Source organism: Eretmochelys imbricata, chromosome 10 (assembly GCF_965152235.1).
Source record: "Eretmochelys imbricata isolate rEreImb1 chromosome 10, rEreImb1.hap1, whole genome shotgun sequence".
NCBI classification, from domain to species: Eukaryota; Metazoa; Chordata; order Testudines; family Cheloniidae; genus Eretmochelys; species Eretmochelys imbricata.
Window position 1 is genome coordinate 50,046,058 of NC_135581.1, and position 27,058 is coordinate 50,073,115.

The 27,058-nt window shown below is 35.6% G+C and overlaps 1 protein-coding gene across 1 annotated transcript in view; it reads left to right on the forward strand.

Annotated features, from left to right (window-relative positions):
- SCAPER (S-phase cyclin A associated protein in the ER) overlaps positions 1-26,892 on the forward strand; it is a 346,678-nt gene extending 319,786 nt beyond the window's left edge. The window contains exons 30-32 of the mRNA XM_077827620.1: positions 21,081-21,272; positions 24,186-24,237; positions 25,979-26,892. Coding sequence (XP_077683746.1) covers positions 21,081-21,272; positions 24,186-24,237; positions 25,979-26,082 — 348 coding nt within the window. The 3' untranslated portion in view covers positions 26,083-26,892. The remainder of the gene's footprint in view (positions 1-21,080; positions 21,273-24,185; positions 24,238-25,978) is intronic.
- Positions 26,893-27,058: the final 166 nt, after the last annotated feature.

Sequence of the window (27,058 nt, forward strand, 5' to 3'; positions counted from 1 at the left end):
TGGTATGTGCTGTTAACCATATACTTCATTTGCATTTTATATTGGATAATTGAATGTAGCCTGATAATTAAATTAACACAAATGACAGATGATTTGGCTTCCTTCACATTACTGTTTGGGGAATAAAAATCTTTGCATATTCATTATAGTTAGGGAATATACTTAATTTGGAAAATCTTTTCAAATTAAAGACCTTAGACCCATGATCTTGCATCAAAAGGCTCCAAAAGAAGTTGCACTGTTCATCTATCTAGTTGTGCCTGTATCATAAATCTAGTTTTATTACTTACAGGAATTAACACAAACAATGTATTTAAACTGCTTTTGTGTAAGTCTGACTCACTTTGGGTATTGGCAATATGATACAGAGCCTTATACCTCTAAATTATCAATCTGAAGCATGATATTATTAGGTCACTGGGTATAAACTCCCCATTTATTGGCTCAAGAAAAGTCATTTAGATTTAAAATGTTTTTATTGTAAATTCATATATAATTTATAACATTGATGGATTACAATATGAAATATGAAAATAGGAATGCATATATTAAAGGGTCGGTTTTCATTGAATATTGTCATCTACCTACTAGGACACAGCAATAGCATTTTTAATGTGGAAATTTTAATGTAAAACTGACAGAAACTTTTGTACAAGTATAACACCAACTGTAATTTGAAAATGAAAAAAGACCAGTGAACTTTTCAATAGAGGAGTTTCTCCTTTCTTAAAACTATTACACGTCACACAGCAGTAATATCACTGGTATAAATATAATGCTAAAAGAAACAAAGAGTAAACACTTTGTTTCAACTATTTAACATAAAGTTAAAAAAAACAAAAAGGCCATAAAATTGTAAAATGGTGTTAAATGACATTTACACTCACTTTAAAGCCACTTCACATTGTCAGAGTGGTGTAAAGTGGCCATTAGTGTAAATGAGAATCAAGCCCAAATTTTTAAAGGAACCTCAACCTACCTTTAAAATTTGCATTTGATTTTTTTTAATCCAGTCCTTTGTGAGATTATTTTGACATCTAGCTGTGTGATTTACAGGCACAAATACTGGTTGTATGTGTGGGGAATATGTTCAGTCATGTTTATCAAAGTTGCTGATAAATTCTTTCATTTCCATGATCTTCCTAAATTAATATTTGCAAATTTGTAATATTTAAATAGTTGTGTAACTGAAAAAGCACAATTACTGTGTTATTAAATATATTGTTTCTGTGGCATGAAATGGTACTTGCTAGTAGATACTTATTTACTATTTTACACTTCTTGGCATTAGCTGGAGCTTGAGGAAGAAGCAGCAAAGCATAACTGTAAAAGTTAATTATGCCAAGTTTTACTTCATAATGTTTTCCAAGCATAGGTTGAGATTTTCATAGCAGTGCAGGGGATTTATCTTGAGTGGAAAATGTATGGCTAAATCCCCTGCACTGCCTTGAAAATTTCAGCCATAGTGTCTGACATCCTTTATTATTCTGAAATGTTAAATTATGACAGGCGCGATATAGCTAGTATTTACTATCAGTTTTTCATACATACCAGTTCTTAGAACTGTGTAAGAGGATGTTTGTTTACTGGGGACCTTGTGTACCTGGCTGTTCGCCAGCATGCAAAAGAGGAAAAGACGTGGAATAAAGGGGCAAAAGGGCCTCTAACCCATGGAAGGGAGTGCAAAGCCAGTGTACCTCACTCTCTCCCTTACTCAAAGCAAAGGAAACCCACTGCATGAGTGAGGGAAAAGGAATGGAGCTAGGGAGCAGTTAACTCTAAGCAGCATGCTCCTTCTGAAACAGTATTTCTACCAGAGGAGCCAACTGAAGTTACTGCTGCTAAGAGAAGCATCAGGTATCATAGCAAGTGTCTAAAAAGACTTTGTCAACTTAAAAATCACAATTTTGTCTGAAAATAATTTCCCGTTGTTTTGCAGGTAACAACTAAGATTACTTCACCAATAGAATTTAAAGAAAAAAAAGCTTTAATTTTTGTAGGTGGTTTATGTTGTGCATTTGATAGCACTTTCTGTGTATAATTTTCACTGTTTCCCTACTGTAGTCTCAGTGTCCACTGTTGTCTGCATCAGTCTTTCAACAACAGGGAAGAGCAACACTTTTAATAATAGATTAATGGGATTATAAAACCACATAAATTGACAGGGAGGCTTGGAGGACAGGTGTAGGAAAGAGGTTGGAGACCCCATCAGTGGTTTTGTTGGTGGAGTTGATTATTAATTTTTTGTTATAGTCGCATTGCTGCTGGGGTAATTGAGGCATTGGGAGTTCACCCAGACCAGTAAGGGGTTGTGTCACCACCTGCCCTGTAACCCTGAGTGCTTCTGTGGTGTGTAACTTTGGTTCAGAGGCTGACACCAGCAGCCTACTTACAGCACAGTGACCACGCCCAGCTTCCATCACCCTGGTTACTCCTTGCAGGGTGACACCAACAGCCGTTCCAGTCCTGAATTTACCCAAAACCGTCTCCTCTGCAGCGCTCAGCTCCTCTCACTGTAGCACTCACAAAACTTTATCAAGTTCGCTGCTCCTTTAAATAAACAGTACACAGCACCCACCTGTTAGTTTGGCTGAGGATTTTATCCTTCAGTCTGAAATACTGTACTGAGATGCATGTGTAATAAAACAAGATTAAGTTTATTTACAAAGAACAGATATTTAAGTACTACCAAGTAGAAGTAATTGAGATAGAAATGGTTACAAACAAAAGTAAAAATATGCTTCTAAGATTAAAACCTAATTAAACAAACTAGAGCCTTTTGTTCAAAGCAGTTTCTCACCACAGTTGTTCTTCCAGCATGGCTGGCCAGTTCTTAGCCAGGATGCAACACAGGGCTCAAAGCACTTGGTTTCTTTGGCTCTTCAGGTGAACGATGCCATAATGGATTTTTCTCTCTGCTTATATCCTCAGCGATTATCTGTGTTTTCAAAGTCAGGAAGCCTTCCTGGGTGCTCAGCTTGCTATGTCCACCAGGGAGCTGATGCCATGTTAATTTTTGCAGTCTCCTCTTCCCTCCTCCCCCCATCTGGATAGTTAAGTGGCAATCTCCTCCACTCACTAGTTTGATGGTTTTATTTATCTTTTATGTAAATGTACTTCATTGTCTCTTCTTGCTCAGTTTTCCACTGGAGACCATTCAAGCACATGGGACCACATTCCTTTGTCTAGGGAACGGTGCATGAGACCTACCTGCCAAACACATTTCAATAACCTATTTCCAGTACATATTTATTATTTTCATATATCACTTGCATATCCATCACACAGTAATATTAATGCCACTGTGTTACCAGTTTGCATATGATACCTTCCATGACAACTTTTAGATACAGATTATGACAGCAGTGAGTTGGGGTACATGGAGCCGCTCAGACAGCTTAGACTACTAGGGAGCCTCTTGCCCTCTGGCAGTGGGGTATTATTAGGGTCCTAGTAGTGCTCTCGTTGAGTTGATTTTTAGGAATGAATTGTATTTTTTAAGAATCTAACAAGGCGACCTTCTGCATGGGATGGGTGCTCTCTTTTTGTAATTAGTAAAAATCTCGGTAAAAAAATAAATAAATAGTACCCCAAACTACTTTTAGCTCTTTTTTTTTAAACTACGTAGATTTCATATTGATAGTGTTCTTTTTACATAGGACTTTAAACACCAATTTGACTATTTATAGCCGAATTGTTTACAATCTTATGGTACTAAAAAAAAAACTTTTTTTTTTTTTAATTGGAACCATAAAAATCATTGCGGATGTTCTTGAATACTTTAACGTGTTCACAAGTCATATGGTGTGTTGTAGTCTTGATAAACCAGAAATAATCCACGTGTAATAGAACTCATTGGCTTAAAATGGAGCAAATTAAAACACAGCTTTAGTGTCTTAGTGAGTTTTACATAACCCAAGAGGAGTTTAAGTGGACAAAGGCCTTCAATAAGAATGGTTTTCCACTCTAGATACAATTGGGGAAGCAAAGGGAACATCTTGTAGATAATTTGTCAAGACATTTTTGTAGTATTGTAGCATCGTGGATGAACAAAAACATGGTGCAAAAAATGTACTCTAAAAAGAGTGAAAATTTTCAAACTGCTGTGCCTAAAATGCAATAAATGACAGTGACCATGGGTAATTCAAATAAGGCAAGATCTTCAATAGCTTTGTAGGTTAACTGCACTGATAAAACACCAAAGTGGGTCCTGTGCTTTGTGGGATATTGACATATCTGAGCAAAGATTTTATGATGATGAACCGTAGTTACATTCAGTTAAGGATTTCTGGTTTCTGTCATTTTGAATCATCTGCAGAATAAACTTAGGCACTGACATGGTGAAAAGTACTACTTTTTCCAGCCTTAAAAATGTAGCCCATAACTGAATCTTGAAGTTGGACAGAATTCTAAGGTGAAATAGGGGACTGGGCACAGCCTTGAGTTAATCCACTAGTCTCTGGAGGACTAGGTTCTAATCTTAGGTCAGAAATAAAATGATCTTGGTGGCCTCAGCTTATTCCCTAGTGGACACTTGTCCATGTCAAAAAAAACACCACAGAGTTTGGCATGATTCTGCTTAATAGGCAGTTTCTTCTCAGCCGAGACCCAATCCTGGAATATGATGGGTTTGGCCAGTCAAGATAGAGCTACTTTGGCAAAGATGTATGAATAAGCTTGCATGACACTTGTCTTTACTCTGTCTGACACTAACCAAGGCTATCAGTCTTTCATTTTCATGAGAATTAAATTTCACACAAAAAGTTAGAACAAAGTCTGAAGTCTGTAAATCTTTAATCAGTTGCTGAGAGCCATCATCTGTTTTGCCTAGTGTGTGAGGGAACTCTCCTATAATAGCCTCATAGAATGTAAGCCATTCAACTCTCTCCATACCCGCAGTGGCTCCCCTCAGCACTGCTGTGCGCTGTTTGGAAAGAAAGACAACAGCCTGCTCTGTGTTCGTACTCAGGCAATTAACTATTCCTCTCTGTCTTCCTTGAGGGTCCAAAGTATTTTGATACTTCTCTAGGGGTGTCAGTCTGCTACAGCCCAAATTAGTCTGCAGACCCAATTCCACTAGGCTTAAATAAAATAATGTTTTATTGGAATTGTACAGAAATAGAGAGAGAATTATAAATAGGCTTGGAAAGATTAGCTTTTTATCGGTAAATGTTTATAAACATCAATTTCAACATTCACATACAAACTAATGGAAAAGTATTTCCCTCCATAATAATCAAAATTTACAGATAGTCAAAGTAAGAAAAATGCTGCTTGAGAACTTCTTAGAGTTAGATTTAAGGCTATTTACGGTGTATGTTTTGACATGTGATGTTAACAATTCAAGTTTTAATGGTTATAAAGCTTTAACTTTTTGAGACTCATTGTCTGCCGTCATTAAATAATTATTGCCTGACCCCCAATATTTTTTTGCAACTGTGAAAATTTTAATTGGTAGATATAGGAAAAAAGGCTTAAAAATAAACATTCATATAAAACAATCAAATCCTGCCAAGTCTAATTATAAAATATAAGTTAAAAATAATGTCATCTAGGTGAGTACTATGAAAAGTCTTGCTAGTCTGTGACTAAACTTAGTTACTGGTAGATGATAATTTACCTTTCATGGCAGAAGAGTGTATTTTCTTATTTTCAGCTTAAAGTTTTCTTTCTGCCATCTCAATAATATAACACACAGAGCAGTGTTTCTGAACTGTTACTGGTTGGTGACCCCTTGTTTGAACTCAAACGTTTTCACAACCACATTACATTTACTATAAAAGTACAAGTCAAAAATGTCTCCCTTATAACAATGATAATGCTGTATAATTTATTTGTGTGTGTTTTGAGAGGTTGACAGAGAATACTTGACTTTGAAGGGTAAGGGTCTGAGGGGAGTGGGAGAGCAAGATTTTCTTTGCTTTAGATTGTGATAAAATTTTCAGTGCTTTGCCACCCACCTGATTGTCTTCTATGACCCTCTGGGGGTTGTGGCCCACTGGTTGGGAAACAACTGCCTCTAGAGAATCTCTCCAAGTGTGATGGAAGAACTCTCTTCCAATAATCAGATTTAATTCTTGAAGTCCAAGATTCTGATTCTCCTCTGACTTACGCTAATTTAAGTCAAGAGTAACTCCATTCTAGTCAATTGAGTTCGACCAGTGTAAATGAGAGAAGACTCAAACTGTGAATGTCAACTTTTTATTAGAATTTGAATATTGTATCATCCTTTGGTCCAGATTTATCTTAAATATTTATTAGGTACCTGTAAGATCTCATTTCCAAGGGATTCTTTAAGGTACAGATTTCTCCTAATCATCATTCAACATAGTTGAGGCCTACATTGATATATTACCTGTATGTGTCCTTGTAGCAATGGGAACTGGTAGAGTTTTAGACCTTTCTTATCACTTACTTTGTATAGGTGTAAATTACTACACAAGATCATGGTGAATCAGGGCCATTGAGTAGACAGGAGCTATCCAGTCCTCCTACAGTCTTGAAGGACCTTCCCTTTAACACAGAAAATGGAACCTGAGGTCATGTAACCCATCCCAAATTCAGCAATATGTCATTAATTCAGATACAGTACCCAAATTAAGTTGCAGAAAAGGGCATGCTTCAAAGATCCTCTAATGTCCATCAAGCCAGTGTGCAAACACTTGACAATACAGAGTAGGTAGTAGGATATAGAATGGACATAAATAGCCACATTTTCAGGCACATAATTGGTATTTTAGTGAAAGCTGTTGGAGTGTTGTTTTTCAACTGACCAAGCATCCACATTTGGATTTTTTTAAATGAGATCCAATTCCTTACCTGCAGCATACTACATCTGAACTACTAGTAATGACTACCAGTACAGAATTTCCCATCCACACAAACCAATTCAACACATATTTGAAAGAATCAGTGGCTACATGCTATATGTGAGTCAAACTATTTAATCCAAACCCCACAATCTGTAGTGTTCAGACACCACCAAAATATCAAGTTAATAGAGACAGAAGGAATTGCAAAACATAGTTTTATTTAAAAAAAGATCAGTAGTCATTCTAAACATTAATGTGCCTTTCCGTGAGCTACAAATTTTTAAAAATCCTCAATCATTTTGAGATGTTAAATATATCTATAATTACATAGAATAACACCTTGAGCAAATAGGGAAGTTTAATATGTAAGTCCTGCTCAAATATAAAGGTTTTTCGGGAGCCCTTTTGCACCTAAGTTCCAATAGTCTTAGACAAAACTGGAGACCAGTGGCAAACATATAGGTGCAATATGTATAAAGACAAAATTCTTGTTAATCAATTTTGAGGTAATCAGGTAGGTCAGAGAGTTGGAGGAAGAGTAGTAGATTTTATCTAAATTTGATGATGACCTCTTCAGAGATAATGTAGAACTAAAGATAAAAGAGGTAATATGTCAGTCATTTCAATTTTTTCTTTCAAATATATGGATTTGAGACATTGCACATTGATCCTTATTATTTGATGCCACAGTATACGTGTATTTCTGTAGATAAGTTTGATTTGTAGCATGTCCGAATTTGTTTCTGATAACTTTCTCATCTGATTAACAGTTACAGTGTGTTGGCCTGTGGGTTAGTGCTGTATAAATTGAAGTTGATTGGGTTAAGAAACTGAGGCCCCAATTCAGGAAGATACTTTAAGCACATGAGTAGTTGAGACTTCTCACATGCTTAAAGTTAGGCATGTGCTTCTGTAAGTTGCTGAATCAGTGGCTGGTTATCCAGTTGTACACACCTCAGTCAGCTGAAAATAACTTGCAAAGGACCATATTCATCTATTGCTATTACGAATTTACAAGTCTCTGAATGAACCAGCTCAAACCTTTAAACCTCTTTTCAGCTTTGACCACAGAGCTAAATGTGAACAAATACTGGAGTAAAAGATTATGTTGTGAATGAGACACAGGAAGTATGCATTTATTTAAAGAGTAATAAATAAACTTTGAAATGACTAAGATAACTCAGCATGAATGTTGAATAATGATTATGAACCCTAATTAGGATCTGCTCATATTGAACATTCATCCGAGAAGTATAAGCAGAAGAAAAAATTTGAAGGGGAATCTGTTTCACCTGAGAAAGCACTAAATCAGCACATTCAAAAAGATTAGAAAATTTTTGTGTGATATTCTTTATGTTTAAGCAGAAATGTCATATTACTGTTTTGGAGCTCACAAAAAAAGAAGAGAAAATATGAACACACTGTATGGGAGTAGATAAGTTCAGGCCAGAAAATAGTTCACATTAACCTTCCCTGTAGTTTCACTACTTTTCTCATAGCACCCACACAAGACCTTCGAGAGTAGCTCTGCTTCAAAATAGACTACATTGATCCAGGCACATGCTAACCTTACATCCAAAGAGCCTCAAGGCATCCTTGAATTTTTTCCATTGAGAATATTGCAAACTCCTACCTTTTTATGCTGTAATGGAGTTAATCTTTTCCAATATCTGTTACTTCTATATGTTGTACTCATACCTGAATTTCATCTGCTTTAGTTCTTCATCTGTTATAAGAAAAAAATATTAAAGCAACTACTTACATAACTTTTAATAAATCTTTTAGGCTAACACATTTTTGCCTATGTATTAAAATTTTAAATTAGGAACATATTGAACCTATATGTTCAGCTAGATTTCTTGTTTGTATCAGGTTTGATAAATACATTTACATATTTAAATATGCTTCTAAATTTATAACTATCCTTTGTAGTAAGTGATAGAAATATTTGGGATTATTATTGTGTTTGGCCAAATTCTCCCATCAGTTATATACCCATGCTAGACCAAAAACCCTAAAGCTATCCCAAAAAGGAAAATGCTAGCAATGTGGTCATCGCAAAACTAATATTATTCCTGAGCTCTTGTGTTCTCTAATTACCATTCTTTTTGGAAGCATACATTTTTATTTTAAGAAACTAAACATTTCAGATAAACAAAATGATCATTTTTAACCTTGTGAATACATTCTGAATACTGTTTTCAATATAGAAATAGTACTCTGATCCATGATAAATGTTAGAGAAAAATTTACAACATACTTTGTTTAGAGGTTAGAGCGTTGCCAATGGTGGAGTTAGCAAAACAGGGGGGGAAATAGCTTGACCTTAAAACAGAAGAAGAGCCTGAGTGGTGACATATTCTGCTGATTAAATGCTAGCAGCATGGGATTTGTTTATATAGGCGCAAAGAAATAATGCAGATCTAACTTTGAAGAGAAACTGAACTACTAATATAAAGACTTATTTCTTATACAAAGTTGTAAATAACCTGACATAAAACCCAAGCATTTAACCGTTTGATGGAGTACTGTGAAACTAGAAAGAATAGCTGCAGTGTATTTAAGTTCCTGTTTAGTAAAATTATTAACTCCTTTATACAGATTAAAATTTGACATTTATATAAATGATAAATAAATAGGAAATAGTAATAGTCTCCATATTCACAATGTAATAGTAAAGGTCCAGTGTTTTATAATGGACATGTTCAGGACTGGAACAGCACTCACATAAGATTCTGAAAATGGCAAGTGGTGCCCTTTTAGATCCATTAGCTTTTTAGCCTGAGCTCCTGCTAAGAGAGTTGCATCTGAACAGGGAATAAATTGTGGCAGAAGAACACACTCAAGTAGAAGAGAACGTTTTGATGCTTCATTTCACATGGAGTGAAATTTTGTTGAGAAAGATATATTTCTGGAGAGTTAGTTCCATGTCACAAAAATAAGTAATGCATTTTATACAAAATATCTATGGAATATACTGTAACATCAGCACATTTTTCTCCCATCAAGCTAAAAAAAAGCTGTACCCTCAGTCAGTTTAAAAGCTGGGTGTAAAAGCTTTCCAAACCACTGCTTAGACTTCTGCATTAGACCATTCTTTTATGTTCCCTTCTTATTTCCTTATGTTACAGTAATTCTGTCAAACTTTTCATCTGCTCAGTGAGGGTTATAAAAGAAGGAGCCAAGTGTGAAGTTCCTAGCCATTTTTTAGTTACACCAGGACAAAATTCAGTCAGAATATGTAAGGAAGGGGGATATTTTCTCCCCCACACACACAATTCAAAAAGGGATGAACCAAGTTTCCTCAAACATTCTTAAGTAAGTTATCTTGGGACTAAAATAATCATAAAAGATTTCAGGCCAAAAGGAGTTTGCTCGGGGGAAGTTATGAGCAACTGAAAAGGTTATAAGGAAAGGGGAGTTAGAATGAAAACTGGAACAGAACCTCAACTATGGGATTTGCTGCAGGAAATGCCCAAGTACACAAACACATTTTGCAATACCTTGAGCATATTCTCCCAGCTTGTTTAAGATGTAGCCATTTCTTCACCAAGCCCCCCAAATCAAACAGAAGTAATAACAAGAAAGTACATTTTCATGTTTTAGGTTAATCCATTATCACGGCCCCCTGTGCATTATACAGTATCCAAGTGACATTGGTCTGATTGCATCTCCAAAGACTAGCTCTGTTAAAATGCCAAAACACTGTATTTTAGGGACCTGGAATAATGGATTATCATTGTAGATATTATATACCAAGATGAATGGGATTTTGTGTATGTGGCATAGAAGATAGGAAATATTATTTATCTCACAGTGAGGATACCCTGTCGTCTCGTACTGAAGTACCCCTCCAGGGGTGAGGACCCCAATTATTAGGAAGAGACAGGTAATAGTAATGGGGGATTCAGTTATTAGAAATATAGATAGATTTGTGATGACCAGGAGAACCGCATAGTGAATTGTCTGCCAGGTGTGAAAGTTGTAGACCTCTAGATAAACTTACGTGCAGTATTGGGGAGAAGCCGGTAGTCATGGTACATGTAGGTACCAATGACATAGGGAAAGGCAGGAAAGAGGTTCTGGAGGCCACATATAGGCTGCTAGGTAAGAGATTAAGGTCCAGGACCTCTGTGGTAGCATTCTCTGAAATGCTTCCAGTTCCATGTGCAGAGCCAGTTAGGCAGAACTGCATGGTCTCAATGCGTGGATGAGACAAGGGTGTTGGGAGGAGGGGTTTAGGTGTATTAGTAACTGGGGAACCTTTGGGGAAAGAAGACTATACAGGAAGAATGGGCTCCACGCACACCAAAACAGAACCAGATTTCTGGCATATAAATTTAAAAAGGTTGTGAAGAAGTTTTTAAACTAAGGGCTGGGGGAAAGCCAACACAGGTGCAGAGGAGCACATGATGTTCATATGAGACATCCCTTAGAGCAGGTTTTATTAAAGGGGATACTATATATCCTGGCAAAGAGGAAAGGATAGAAGTTGATAAAGTACAGCTAGGTACTGAGGAGAATCAGTCAAATGTAGAAGAGTCCCATTCAATTACATGATATGAAAGCAGAGAACTAAATGTTGACAAATTTTATAAGTACCTGTATACAAATGCTGGAAGTCTAAATACTAAGATGAGTGGACTTGAGTGCTAGGTATTAAATGAGAATATTCATATAATAGGCATCACAGAAACTTGGCAGAATGATGATAATCAATGACACAGTAATACCAGGGTACCAAATATATTGGGATTACAGGGTGAGTTGTGCTGGTGTGGAAGTGGGGTTATATGTGAAAGAAAGCATAGAGTCAAATATAGTAAAAATCTTAAATGAATCAAATTACCCTAAAATCACTGTGGATAGAAATTCCTGGCTTGAATAATAGGCATATAACAGTAGATTTATACTACCGACCACCTGACCAGAATAGTAATGGTGATTGTGAAATGCTCAGGTTGATGGGAGAGGCTACAAAAACAGAAAACCCAATAATAACAGGAAATTTCAACTATTCTCTTACTGACTGAGAACATGTCATCTTAGAACAGGATGCAGAGATAAAATTTCTAGACACTATTAATGACTGCTTTTGGATCATCTAGTCCTGGAACTCACAGGGAGAGAGGCAATTTTTTATTTAATCCTAAATGGAGCACAGGATCTAGTCCAAGAGGTGAATATAGCTGAACCATTCAGTAATAGCGACCATATTGTAATTGAATTTAACATGCTTGTAGCGGGGAAAATATGGCATTTAACTTCAAAAAGCGGAAATATACAAAAATGAAGAAGCCAGCTAAATGGAAATTAAAAGAATGAAATGCCTGCAAGCTGCATTGAAACTATTTAAAAACACCATAATAGGGGCAAACCCCAAATCAATAAAAAAATAAAATAGAACAGTAAGAGGACCAAAAAAATGCCACCTGGTTAAACAACAGAGTAAAGGAGGCAGTAAAAGGCAAAAAAGACATTCTTTAAAAATTGGAAGTCAAATCCTACTGAGGAAAATAGAAAGGTGGATAAACTCTGGCAAGTCAAGTGTAAAAGTATAAAATTAGCCAGGCCAAAAAAAGAATTTGAAGAGAAACTTGCTACAGATGCAAAAGCTAACAGAAACAGTTTTTTTAAGTAATCGGAAACAGGAAGCCTGCCAAACAGCTGGGGCCACTGCACAATCAAGGTGCAAAAAAAGCACTGAAGGAAGATAAGGCCATTGCAGAAAAGCTAAATGAATTATTTGCATCTGTCTTCACTGCAGAAGATGTGAGGGAGATTCCTACACCTGAGCCATTCTTTTTAGTTGACAAATCTGAAGAACTGTCCCAGATAGAGGAAGTTTTGGAACAAATTGATAAATTAAACAGTAATAAGACACCAGAACCAGGTGGTATTTACCCAAAAGTTCTGAGGAGACGCAGATGTGAAATTGCATAACTACTAACTGTGGTATGTACCTATCGCTTAAATCAGCTTGTGTACCAGATGACTGGAGGATAGCTAATGTAATGCCAATTTTTAAAAAGAGTTCCAGAGGCAGCCCTGTCAATTACAGGCTGGTAAGACTAACTTCTGTCCAGGCAAATTGGTCCAAACTATAGTAAAGAACAGAATTATCAGACACGTAGAGAAACACAGTATGTTGGGGAAGAGTCAGTGTGGTTTTTGTAAAGGGAAATCATGCTTCACCTATCTATCAGATTTCTCTGAGCATGTCAACAAGCATTTGGACAAGGGAGATCCAGGCGATATAATGTACTTGGACTTTCAGAAAGCTTTTGACAAGGCCCCACAACTGGGGCTCTTAAACAAAGTAAGCTGTCATAGGATAAGAGGGAAGGTTCTCTCATAGATCGTAACTTTAGAAGACAAGAAACAACAGGTAGGAATAAATCTTCAGTTTTCACAATGAAGAGAGGTAAATAGTAGGGTTCCTGAAGGATCTGTACTGGCATCTGTGCTGTTCAACATATTCATAAATCATCTGGAAAACTGGGTGAACAGTGGGGTGGCAAAGTTCTGTAGACAATAATAAATTACTCAAGATAGTTAAGTCCAAAGTTGATGCAAAGAGTTACAAAGGGACCTCACAAAAGTGGATGATTGGACAACAAACTGGCAGATGAAATTCAATGTTGATAAGTGCAAAGTAATGCACATTGAAAAACATAATCCTAAGTATCCATGCAAAATGATGGGATCTAAATTAACTGTTACCAATCAAGAAAGAGATCTTGGAGTCAACATGGATAATTCTCTGAAAACATCTGCTTCGTGTGCAGCTACAGTCAAAACAACTAACAGAATGTTAGGAATCATTATGAGATAATAAGACAGAAAATATCATGATGCCACTATATAATTCCATGGTACACCCACACCTTTAATACTGTGTGACGTTCTGGTCACCCCATCTTAAAAAAGGTAGAATAGAATTGGAAAAGGTATAGAAAAGGGGAAAAAAAATTATTAGGGGGATGAAACAGCTTCCACATGAGAATAAAAAGACTGGGAATGTTCATTTAAGAAGAAAGATGCCTAAAGGGGGGAGAGATGATACCAGTCTATAAAATCATGAATGGAGTGGAAAGTGAATGGGGCAGTGTAATTTACCCTTTCTCATAACACAAGAATTAGGGGTCACCCAAATTAATAACGAGCAGGTTTAAAACAAACACAAGGAAGTAGTTCTTCACACAATACACAGTCAACCTGTGGAATTTGTATAACTGGGTTCAAAAAATCATTAGGTAAGTTCTTGGAGCATAGATCCATCGATGGCTGTTAGCCACGGTGGTCAGGGACACAACCCCACGCTCTGGGTATCCCTATACCTCTGACTTTCAGAAGCTAGGGCTTGGTGACAGGGAATGTATCACTCAATAATTGCACTGTTCTGTTCATTCCCTCTGGAACTAGCCACTGCTGGAAGACAGGCTATTGTACTAGATGGACCATTGGTCTGAGCCAGTATGACCGTTCTTATGTTCTTATGAGTTCCTTTGATAGATAGGGACACAACTTGACTAATTAAAATCAAATGCTCTGGGGAGTTGTTCCTTTGACTAGTCTTTAAAGCTCATTTGCTCTCTGACTATGAAGGAGGACAGCATATTGTCAGGTTTCTACCACATAGTTTTTAACGTAAAGCATAGTGACCAATTTTTTTTTAACAGAAGAACAAATAATTCAACATGAGTTAATATTTTTTAATTAATACTTAAACGTTTTGGGACAGCGACAGTTTATTTTTTTATGTTTTGTAGAGCTCCAAACATACAGACAGTGCTCAGCAAATAATAATTAACAATGAGATTTGTACTACTGAGAATGACTTGCAAAAGACGATGTATTTTATTGAGAACTTGACTTGTTTGAATCTGTTCAGTACTTTCTTTCACATTTTGTTTTGCCTTTGTGTACACATTAAAAGTTGCCACTGCCTCTAATCAGACAATTAATTAGCATCTTTAAAAGATAATTCCAATGTTTTTGTCTTGGATATGGGCCAGAAAAACTGGCATGAATGATACCTTTCCAAAACTGAAAATGTCTGTGTAAGACACAGAAACCAAACCTAAATCCATCACAAGGAGTAAACTAAATATTCCTTTAAAAATCAGCTCTTCTACTCTACAGTAATCCAAGATTCAACTTCTACAGTATACAAGGGCCAGAAACGAGTGTGATTGAGGCCGCATTGTCCTTTTGTTACTTGTAATAATTTTTTTTACAGTACTTAGTGTGTGAGCTTGGAGACACTAAAAACCAATCTGTGATCTTAACTGAAGTTAAGCTTCTTTAAATCTGTTTAAAAGTTTCTGGCAAAATTTTAAATTAAATTAGTCATCGTTGTCCTTCTCTCTCTCTCTCTCTTTTTTTTTCCTCCCCCAACTCTAGACAAACATAAAATATGTGCTATTACCATTTGGAAATAAGAATTTTGGATTGTCACCAAAGATCCTTGTTGTTAGGTTAAAAAATGTAAATCCTCTCAAAACAATTGATTAAGTTACTGGTACTTTAAGATGTTAATTTAATAGTATGCATTGATATTTAAAACTTCAGATGATATTGTAGACTTTATCTAGTACATAAATCACTATCTTGAACTCAAAGTTGCTAATGTCAAGTCTTTGTTCTCCCAGTATTTACATACATTCATTCTGCAGATTTGTAGCTTTGACTGCAAAGTTTTAGTTTGTTTAATGAGAAATATATTTGTCAGTCATGGAATATTTATGCCTCTTGGCCACTTATTTGTAATTGTATGGCTGTTAAGATTAGAGGATCCTTTTCACAGCTTTTGTTATAAAATTAAAATACCACTTCAAGAGATTTATCTTCTACTTTGAGATATAACTGTTAGTCTACTCCACTCAAAAGAGCTGAATCCCTTTTGTTATGAAGATGTCATAATACTGCTTTGACATGCGTTCCTCTGGCTTCAATTTCATAGATATGTGCATAGTCGTAATTTTATTTTGTGTGATCAAAAAGAATATAGAGACTGATTAAACCAAACATTATGTGATTGGGCAGTTGGCCAAAATAGGGAGCCTCATCTTGTTATAGCTTCTCTGTGTAAAGGTTCCCCATAGATCCACACATGGATATGTTCCTGCCCATTCTAACAAGTAGGTCAACTGCCCCTTCAGGACTGTGTCTGGGCTCTTTGTGCGCTCCAAAATCCATACAGAAAAGGAAAATAGCTTTGGGCTACTTATGCACCAGTCCCATCCACAGTCCTGGGGAAAGTCCACTCAGGGGCTATTAGAGCCTTATGGTTATTAACTTCTGAGCAGAGCCCTTTCTGCACATGGGACTTTCCTTTAAGAGGTAGAGGGTGCCAAGCGTTGGGAAGGGGAGCCCTGTTGGCACTCCTGTCTCAACAGAGATCTAAGACAGAGCTGCAGAGTCCAGGAAGTGGTGTGGATGACCTTACTCTCCACCAGTACCCCAGATCTCTGGGCCAAACCACTGCCAGTTCTGTGAAAGGGAAAAGCCTCTCTCTCAGCAGAGGAATTAGGAGGAAATGTTGTGAGGGCAGCCTTGTGTTTTCTTTGCTGCCATTCCATCCCACAGGGAGGGGGCAATTACAATTTTTTTTCCAATTCCTTGATTTGATTATCCTTCCCTAATATTTAGAATGCTGTGTAGCATATCACTGTCACATGTCTTTCACTTTTAGAATATATCCAGCTGTGAAAGGCGGAGACTTCTAGACCGGTTTTAACTATTACATACCTAGGAACATTTATGTTTGGCATTCTAATTATCTATATTGTGCAACAAGCTATTAAGTAATATCTTATATTTGTATAGTAAATATTATCCTGAATGAACTGTTGGCAGAGGCACGCTGTTTTATAAAGATCAGGTGTTCCTTGTGGCCACTGGATTCTTGTGAATGAACTGGTTGTGTGTCAGTAGACCTCCTTGCATGTCTTTCTCAGCACAATATTTGGAAATGCATCTTGTTTAACTAGATAGTTCTTGGTGTAACACTGCATTTCAGACACTGCACTGTTTCATAGTGATCTACTGCATATGTTAATTTTCTCTTTACCCTCTTAGGTTATATTTAACATGTAATCAGGATAAAATAACAAGGCTGGCATTAAAGGTAGATGGCATAGGCTGCCATCTAGAGGCGTCAGAATTGAGGAATTGTGCTCTCCCGAAAGGTCAGCTTCACAAACACCAGTTCAGGATCAGGATGGCTCTTCACTGTTGCACAGCGCTTGCAAAGTGCAGCCAGGGCCCAGGAAGTGCTGAATTCACCAGTAAGTGAGGGAGGGATGCCTGACACTAGGTTACTGGAGACACTGGATGCTGTTGGGACAGGAAGGAAGCTGAAAGGTCAGTTGGTGGGATAGTGAGGGACAGTCACAAGTAGGCACCTCCCAAAGGCCTTCCTAACTGCCAAACTCATACATGACCCCTTCTTCCAATGAAAAGCATAGATCAGATCAGACACACCCTCCTAGGTACCAAATTCCCTCACACACTAGTGACAAGTATTCTCAATTTAACCCTCGTCTAGCTGCCAGACCTCTTGCCTCCCCAGCCTCTGGAGACAATAGCAAGAAAGGTGTCCCTTGCCTTTTAAAGGTTTTCCATTTTTAAAAGTGTGGTCACCCTACACAGCCTGCTCAACAGGAGAGGAAATAGGAAGTGGTCATCACATCAGCCTTCTGCCTAGAACTCACAGAGAACTCTAGCACCAGTTTGCTCTTGTTTTAATATATGCAAATTAAATGCTAAAATTAGTGTAAGAAGTTGGGAAGGTTGCAAATTCAGGCAGAGACCAAACATGAAAAATGTCAGTCTTCAAAGTGAATGTTTCGGAAAGTTAAGAATAAGTGAAAAAAGGATGTTAAAATGGAAACTATTTTTCAGCCTTACGTATGTAGCAGGCAAAACTGGTGCACCTGCTGTAATACCAAAGATTTGATACAGATATTAATGAAAACATCTCACAAGGACCTGTAAAGAATATTATGACAATACATATACATAAGAAATAATTCATATATTTTGTGCCATTTTTAAGTTGCGTTCTAAGTTTCATTTTATATGACAATGTTATCTTCAACTCTACAAGATGGAAGATAGCGCCTAATTTTAACAACATTTAACTTTTGAGTGGACTGTGCCATTGGCCCCAATTCAGCAAACCATTTAAATATCTTCTTAAAGTTAAGGGCATGAGTAAGTCCTTTCCTACACAGGAAAACAGTTAAATATGTGCTTAATGTCAAGCATGAGAGTCCCATATGGGGGCCTTTAGCTCTAACATGTAGCTGAGAGCTCCTCACTAGTGTGCATTGAGCTTCACATTATGAGTTTTAGCTGTGTTATTTTACTTGTAGACAAACAAAAATGCAATATAAAAACCTTTAAATAGTTACTTCATCACTGTTTTCTCTTCCTTGGTAGCTGCATACATTGTGAGTGTGGTTCAGCCAGTGTATGTAAGCAATAGTTGTCCATCTCTTTACCAGGTTATTTTCCTAATTATTTATGTATTGGGCCAAAATACAACTTGAGGTAAGCAGCTGCATCTCCCATGGCAGTTCTCTGGGACAAGTCCAACAGTGAAGTAAGCAGTAGAGCTTTATGATTTTTTTAAATTTCAACAAAAAATTGCAAAATATTATTTTTACTAGTTCTAATAAGAAGTGCTGTAAATTACACACTGGCTTAAGTTGGCCAAAAATGGGTATAAAAGTAATGTCGCTTTTACTGATTTGATATTTAGGCCTCAGTTCAGGAAAGTATTTAAGCAGATGCTTAGCTTCAGGTATGTGCTTAAATCCATAGGATTTAAGCACATGCTTTAGTGCTTTGCTGAATAGAAATGGCCTGCTGAATTGTGGATTTTAGTAAATGTGACAAGTGTATGCTCAGCAAGCTGGAGGAGGAGTGGCAGGAAAAGCAAGTTACAGGAGAATTACCGGTTCAGATCGACAATGAAAAAATAAGCACTTTTCTTCACCGAATTGTGGGAAGAGGGAATTCTAGCTCAGGTTACAGCCTCTTATTACATCACTACTCTGATCGTACAAAAGAGAGGCAAGTGAGGATCTGATATTACTATTTTAAAAAAAGAGAGAAAGAAATTAACTTTAATGTTGAAACTCTACTTAACCGTCATAAAGGAGAGTAAAAGGGAAGTTTTGATTTGTTTTCTTTACTGTTCAGTGTTATAAATCAGTTGCTGAATTTTATTTACTCCATTCACTGAACGAAGAAGCTGTACTTTTGTTGTTCTTTTTCAATAAGTGGTTAATTCTTTTGTTGGTTTCTTCAGAGTACATACTCCCGGTTGTATCAGTTTTATCAGCCACGTTGGATACAATGAACTAAAATCATTAAATTGATTCCATATGTGATAAATGCCAGACTTAAAATAATCAGTGCCTCTAGTAGATTAGCTCAATGCATTTATTTGTGATGCCTACATAGTAACCCAGCCTTAAAACTGAAAAGAAAAAGATGTTTAAATATTAATTGTATGAATGCAGTAGCTATATGTGGAGCTACTTTGGAAAGAGGTTGCTAACTATCCGTACATTCTTTAAATAGCTAGTTAGAATTGGCATTGTAGGATGAGAAATGAAGTCCCCTGGAAGTCACTTTTCCTGCCCATTTGTCACGTACAATAGCCATTAACAGGAAGCCAAAGAGTTCTGTCATCCGTGAGTCAGAATTGTATCAGTTGCGGTTATTCCAGCCTATGGTGGAATTTTTGAATTAATTACTCTTATAGCAGTAGAGTTTAAAAGAGAAGAATATGGAGTTACATTAAAAATATTGAAATAGCTAGTTGAAAACCGTAATTGTACATTCAAAAGTGGTGATCATTTGCTTACAGAATTTGTAGCTGATAAAATATAGATTCATCCTGGTGCTTTATTGATAATGCATATAATGTTTTTCTTGAGAGAGCAATGTCTGAATGCATGCTAAATTGTCACATATTTGGTTGGGTTTTTTTAAATTCCTCCTGGATTTAAGAGAATTAAGGCATTCCTATCAGTATTCTCTGAAGGGTTTTCAATGTCTTTTTGGCTATTGAACTAAAAAATGTGAACTATTACTTTGTTGATCTTGTTCTTAAACCAAACTGCATTATCAACTGAGAGTGTGTTCTTAACGTATTGTTAAAAGTGCTTTGAAAACTTGTAAATCCCTGTAATTTATGTTCCTGTGGTCTCCACTGCTTCTTTCTGTCCTTCTGGTTTTAATTTGAATGCAGTCCTGTCTGGGTGTGTACCTGTAAAATTGTGTTTTTCCAAGTACAATTTACAGTCATGACCTTAAGTTTTACAGTGTTCCTAACCTTATAGGAGCTTCCTCCTATACTGAAAAGCCAACTTTGGGTCAAGCAGCTCTTTCGTATTATAATTGTCTCATCAAGGTTACTTGGAACAGATCTGATTTTGACATTTTTTAGTTTATCATCAAGACTTTGTAGGACTAGTGAGTAAATTAGGATGGTTCCCCTGCAAGATACCGTTAATGGCATTGCTTTTTTTCTTAAGATGTACACAGTTGTAAACCTAGCCTGCTTCATGACAACAGTTCCATTTATCTAAACAATTCTCCTTTTAGAGTCAATGGCACTGATAGAAACTGAGATAAGAAGTACAGATGGGAGGATCTTTCTGAGTCTATACTTGCTGAAATTCATTGCTGTGCAATTTACAATCACCTTTTCTTTTCAGAGCCTGGGTGAATGTGTAGCAGACATCTATGATGAAACATAGTCTTTTATAATTGCTAGAGAGAATTCTAGTAAAGGATGAACGTGCATCATAAGGGTTATTTCATTACTGGTGATCTTTTTATTATTTTCAAAAATCATGCTTATTATATTTTAAAAGTGTGTTTTTGTAAATTATTGTAGTCTCTTTGTAGTATTTCTTTGTCTCTCTTACAGCACCATTAAATGGTGTATAGTAGACTTCAAATAACTGTTTTTATTTGCTTAGTTGTTGTTTTTTAATTATGCAAGAAAAGGATGCTTTATAGTCAAATATTCCTTACATTCTTGTGCTGCTATGGAAATAATACTTGTATTATAAAAATGATTTTGATTAAATCCTCTGAAGCTTTTCTTTTAGCATTCACTAAACATTTTCTTCTCAACCATGTTCTTTTAGTTACTATAGTTTCCAAATTCCTGCCAGTTAATGTAAAAGTAAGAGCAGACAGCACAAGTGTTCTAATGTTATGTTACTCTTGTATTTTCAGGTAATTGTACAATCTGGCCGTCACCCCACGGTGCTGCAGAAACTATGCCAGTTGCCTTTCCAGTATTTCAGTGATCCTCGCCTAATCAAAGTGCTCTTTCCTACGCTAATAGCTGCTTGTTACAATAACCCTCAGAACAAGATCATTCTGGAGCAGGAGATGAGTTGTGTTTTACTTGCCACATTCATTCAGGTAGATATTCCAGTGATGTGCAATTACACACAATCTGACTACAATACTTTGGTCTTTTCTGTGCATATGAAAGTAATTCACTTTAGATAGTACAAATAAATAACATTTAAACACTTTGACATCTTCCAATTATTTTTCGAACCACAGATTATTTCTGTACTTGAGGCTTCTTATAGTACTAAAAGCTTTCTAAGTAGTTGGGTTCTCACTGTCACATGTGGGACTCTATTTTCATTAAAGTGACTGGACATGCTGGTGAAATGCGCACTAGTTGCAGCTATTACTAGACAGTTTTTAAAATACTGATTTTTAAGGAAGATACTTTACTGTACACGTGTTGTTTGTTTTCTATAATGCATCTAGTTACAGATAGATACACAACTACATGCTGTGTACAACAGATTAGCAGAGAGAATTTAACAATCCTTTGTGCATGCGTGTGTATGTATATGTGTATATATATACACACACATGCACACACACAAATAAAAATACCAGAATATATATTATGGTTCTGATCTTGCAATCTTTACATGTGTAAACCATTGAGTTAATTGAGACTACTCTCATGAACAAGGGTTTGCAGGATTGTACTCTCTTTCTGTAAACTGATGTTCTGTGCTTTATTCATCAGATTATGAAAAATATACATATGAAAAAGATTTATTAACTATTTTCAAATTAAAAAGTACATGCAGCTTAACTAAATATTCTGATTTTTTTAATCTAAAAACTTATTTTGATATTGATTGAACAGATTGAATTCTGTAGCAGTCAAGTGAAAGTTATAACTGTTGATAAAGCAATATTATTTGTAGCTGATGATGTATGACCAATTGAATGGAGAAAATTAAGTTGTTGGGTTTTTTTCAAAAGCTTTCCAAATTTTCCAAATCTGGACTGGCTATATTTTGGGAAGAGTACATAAAAGCTAAAAATTATTAAAAAGTCTTCAGATGACATCAAGCTTTTCAGTGTACTGTAACTTTATATTTTCATCATTTTGAATACTCAGAATTTTTGCATAATTGTTACAAAGAACACTAGAATTTAACACTTAAAAAATTGTTCCTCTTGTAACCAACTCATTTTGTATGCATATAAAAATATAATTCATTTTTTATTTTTTTTAAAGTATTAAAATATGCTTATATGAAATCTCTAGTTGCCTTTGACATAACTTAAGAAACACAAGTTCAACATCACACACAAACTGCAGTTTCCTCACCAGAAAGGGGGTGGGGGGGAATTACTCCAGACACTAATCTGATCTTCATAATTAAAGTTATTTACCTAGCTTTTCTCACTGTAAAAGTGAGACTGGCATTGGTGATGGTTTCTGATCGAGAAACCACAGCATAAATAAAATTACAAAGGTTATCTTTACTGTATTAAATATTAATTCAGGTGCTATTTATCCTGATTTGCAGTTCATAGGAATATTTGAAGTCAAATGCCAACGGCACATTGATTTCTTACAGGTTTTTAGAAGATGTTTTGACATCAAAATTAAAAATCTAATGGCAGATCCTCAGCTGGTACAAATTGTCACAGCTCTATTGACTTCAGTGGAGCTATGACAGTTTACACCAGAGAATCTGGCCCAAAATGTTTAAAGCATATGATAAGTACTGTAAGAGTCAAGGAATTTTCAGATATCAATAAGGAAATAAGAGATTTATATTTGTATTTGTATGTCAACTTACTCTCACCAGGAGACAGACTCTGCAGTCCTTACTCGGGTAAATCTACCATTTGCTTTAATGGGAGTTTTATCTAAGTTCGGACTTTAGGATCTGTCCACCTCATGAGAGAACGGGATCCTTTGTGCTAGAAAATGCAAAAAGAAATTCTTCTGGTTATTTGAATATTTGACAACATATACAAATATATATCGTGAAAAATATATCATTAAAATATAGTTGTTTTTTAGAAATGTGTACAAGGCTAACTCAGAAGAGGAAAATGATTCAATCAGACTTTACAGTTATACATTTAACATCACCCCAGAAACAGAATTCTTTCCACACTCTACATCATCCTAGTTATTTTTGTTGTTTCTAAATCTGGATGCAGTGTGTTAAAATAGATCAAAATATTATTTAACTGAATATACATGATTTGATAAGCCATTGCTGTTATATCAGATAATATATCAGCATGAACCAAAAATATCAGCTATGTTAGACAGATACTTAAATGAAGGGCCTGATCCTGAAAGCCTTTACTACTGACGTGAGTAATCCTACTGGCTACTTATGGGTATGAGACTGCTTCCATTGAAATCAATGGCAAAGTTCAGACTTCATTGGGTGTGAGATTGAGCCCTACGTAAGCAAAAGACTACAAACAGGGCACATGGTATGCAGGATTGGGCACCTAGATTTTATTATGATATATTGCTATTGTACAATCTAGAGTTAGTTAAATCTGTGACAAAACTCCCATTGATTTCTATGAGATCAGGATCAGTCTCTAGGTAGAGATAATAAACATTAGTAATATGTGAGTGACAACTGAAGAAATCTTTAAGCATATATTATACAAAGTAGAAAATATAAATCTGACAAGGCTTCTGTTTTAAAGAAATGCAGCAGTAGCTAGAGTTTTGTTAAAGTTAAAAATCATATAATGATAAGAGGTGGTTCTAATTTCATAAGAAGGCATTCTGCTTGCACAAAATAGAGGCATTTTTCTGGAAAGTGTTGTTAAAATCAACTGCATATAATATGATTTAAATTGTAATAGAATTTTGTTATTTCTTTATAACAAACAGATCTAAGTTTATTCATTCACAGGTTTCATTAGAAAAATTTTATTTTCTTGTAACTATGAAAAATTAAATCTCATATCTTTTTTACTTCTTCATATAGTAGATCTGAAAACTAAATAACATTTGTTTTATTTTTATAGGATTTCACACAGAGTTCAGGCCAAACAGATAACCAGTCTTCTCAACAAAGGGGTATGTCTCCAGTGAAATTTACCAAATTAGCGATTACATAACAAAAATATGGATGATCTTGCATTTTACTGTGATTAGCTCATGGTATCTACCCTCACAATAAAAAAAAATGCAGTAAACAACAAAATGACATCACAGATTTAGGGACACTCTATTAGCTTTACCTATTTACATGACTTGTAACTTGTAGTTTTACTGCTTATAGCATCAGAAGTTCAGAATGTAGATATTGTTAAATGCAGTGTGATGTGTTAGTGTATCCTGCAAACACTTACACATATGCATACATTTACTCACTTTAGTAGCTCTCTATTCACGGATTTTAAGTCACTGGAACCACATGAACATTTTGATGCACCCCAATAGCCCCCCAGACAATGACCGGAAACGATGAGTAAAATATTCTCCTGTGATTTTCTGCATAAGAACTCTATCCGTTTGTAAAAGATTACTGCATTTTTTTCCTGTTCTTATAAATACCTTTGGAATGTGGGACATGATTAACCACTGCAAGCTAAAATTTTGAAAGACGTTCATCTGAGATAGCCATTGCCTAGTAGACTGGCTTGAGATTCAGATGTGCTGGTGACTCAGGAGCTCGTTTTGGATTCTCCATATTCAGCATACAGTACAGTGGACCCTTTTATAGTCTTTTTTTTATTTCAACCACCAAGAAGTGATTCACAATGATAACCAGTTAGCACATCGCAGTACATTTAACAGGATACTGTTAGGCAGTCTAGGTGCAAAATTAAGGCTTTGAGTTTTTAAAAAATGTTTACAAAATCAAATATTTTAGCAGTTTCATGATACTTTTTAATATCAATTAAAACATTTTTGGTTTGATTTGAAACAAACACTTTGTTGCAGTGTTTGTAACACAGACATTACAGCATTGTGTTTATGCATGAGAACCTGCAAGTGAAACAAACTAAAAATCAAAGAGAAAATGAACTATTTTATTTTCATTGTCCAAACTGAATGAAAGGCAAAATACATGGCGACAGGTGAGTTTGATTTCCAAACTAATTCCAATTATAACAGTCTACGGTATGATTAACAAAATAATCAGGATTATTTTTTTAAGTATATCATTTTAAACTTCAAAGATAATGTCCCATTAAATAAACAAGGTTGGACTTTTATTCTACTTGATTCAATATAAAAAGCAAGTTCCATTGTATCATGAAGCTGAATTATGATCATTTACAGTACTTGAAGAGTCTGATCTTACAAACCTTTACTTTCATGAGTAGTCCCATTGAGTTCACTGGCAAGTACTTATGAAAGGAGTACTAAAAGTTTGCAAGATAGGGCCCTAAATTCCTGATCTTGCTATGAGCTTCCTGTGGGCAGATCTCTTCACCTTCATGGAACCCCATTAAAATAATTGGCAGCCAGTGACAAATTAGGGCAACCTCAAAGTTGCCTGACTGGTCCCAAAACACAGGGAGCACAAAGGTGCATAAAGCCCAGTTAATGTCTGGAGCAGAGCTTAGCTGGAACAGAGAGACTGACGCAGGAAGTGTTTTGCCATTACTTCACTGAGGTAGGATAGCTCCCTTCACCAAAAAATAATGCATCTATAGTGGCGTAGAACTGTTTTTCTGTGTTTTAAGGACTTTGTTTATAAGAGGTAAAAGAGGCAAATCAAGTTGAATTGCCCATGTTTTTTTTATTCTTGTTTTATTACCATATTAAGAGAGAATAGTTTGATAATTTTATGTTTTCTCTTTAGCAGAAAAATTCTTCACTTCCCAAGATTATCTTGAGCTGTCTAACAGATTCCCTTGCCAGGCCTGGGAAGAAGCACGACAGTTCTTCTTGAAAAAAGAGAAAAAATAAGTGTTTCGTTTTGTTTCGATTTTTAAAACATCTAATATGTTAATGTTAAGCAATTTGTGCTAACTACATACTTTAAGAAACTGTTTTGGAAACTTCTAGATACTCTAAATACTTATGTTGTAGATATATATAATTTGCACTATTTATGTCTTAAGTACTGTAGATACTTTAACGCTCTGTTTTTTAATTTTGAAAATTGTTTATTTCATTTACATACTATGTCATGGTTTTGGTAGGTTCTACCCTATGATGTGTACTTCTTGCACTGTAAAACTGCTGAAATTAGGTTACAAATAGAGAAAATGTTATCTTCTATGTATCTTGTAATAAAATAACTTATTCTGTTTGTAGTGTGACTTATTCAAATTACTACAGACGACACAATCTCATAAATAGAAATAGAAGTCTTGAGGCATCTTTTGAATTAATCAAAATTTTAATGAATTTATCCTGATTTGACTCAATTTAGAGTTCATTTAGACTTTTCTTGGTTTTTTAGAATAAGATCATTTGTAATAAACTTTTTAAGCCCACACAGTTTTAAAGTTTGAATAAGACTTTCATCATAATTGTTAAAAAATTGTGATGCACCTTGGTACTGTTAATGGTGAGTTTCCATAAAGCTATGTCAAGCAATATTAGACCACAATGACAGAGCTTCTGTTGAAAAGATTATTTTATTTTGCTTGTTTAGCTAGGCTAAAATTATTTCTCAAAAATATGACAGTCTGTGGTGATTCAGATGACTACTTTCCCCTAGTGAATCGTAACACTTACCAGGCACACACAAACATGAGACAAAAAGAAAAATATGGATATTATAAACTTATTCAGAACGCATTAAAAAGGGTGTAACATAAATCCCACCATGTTGTTGTAAGCAAATAAAAAATTGTATTGTAGAATGTTTAAAGACTGTTATATATTATATAAAATCAGACCCCAGGCCTACAAACTGATATGAGAACACTGAGGT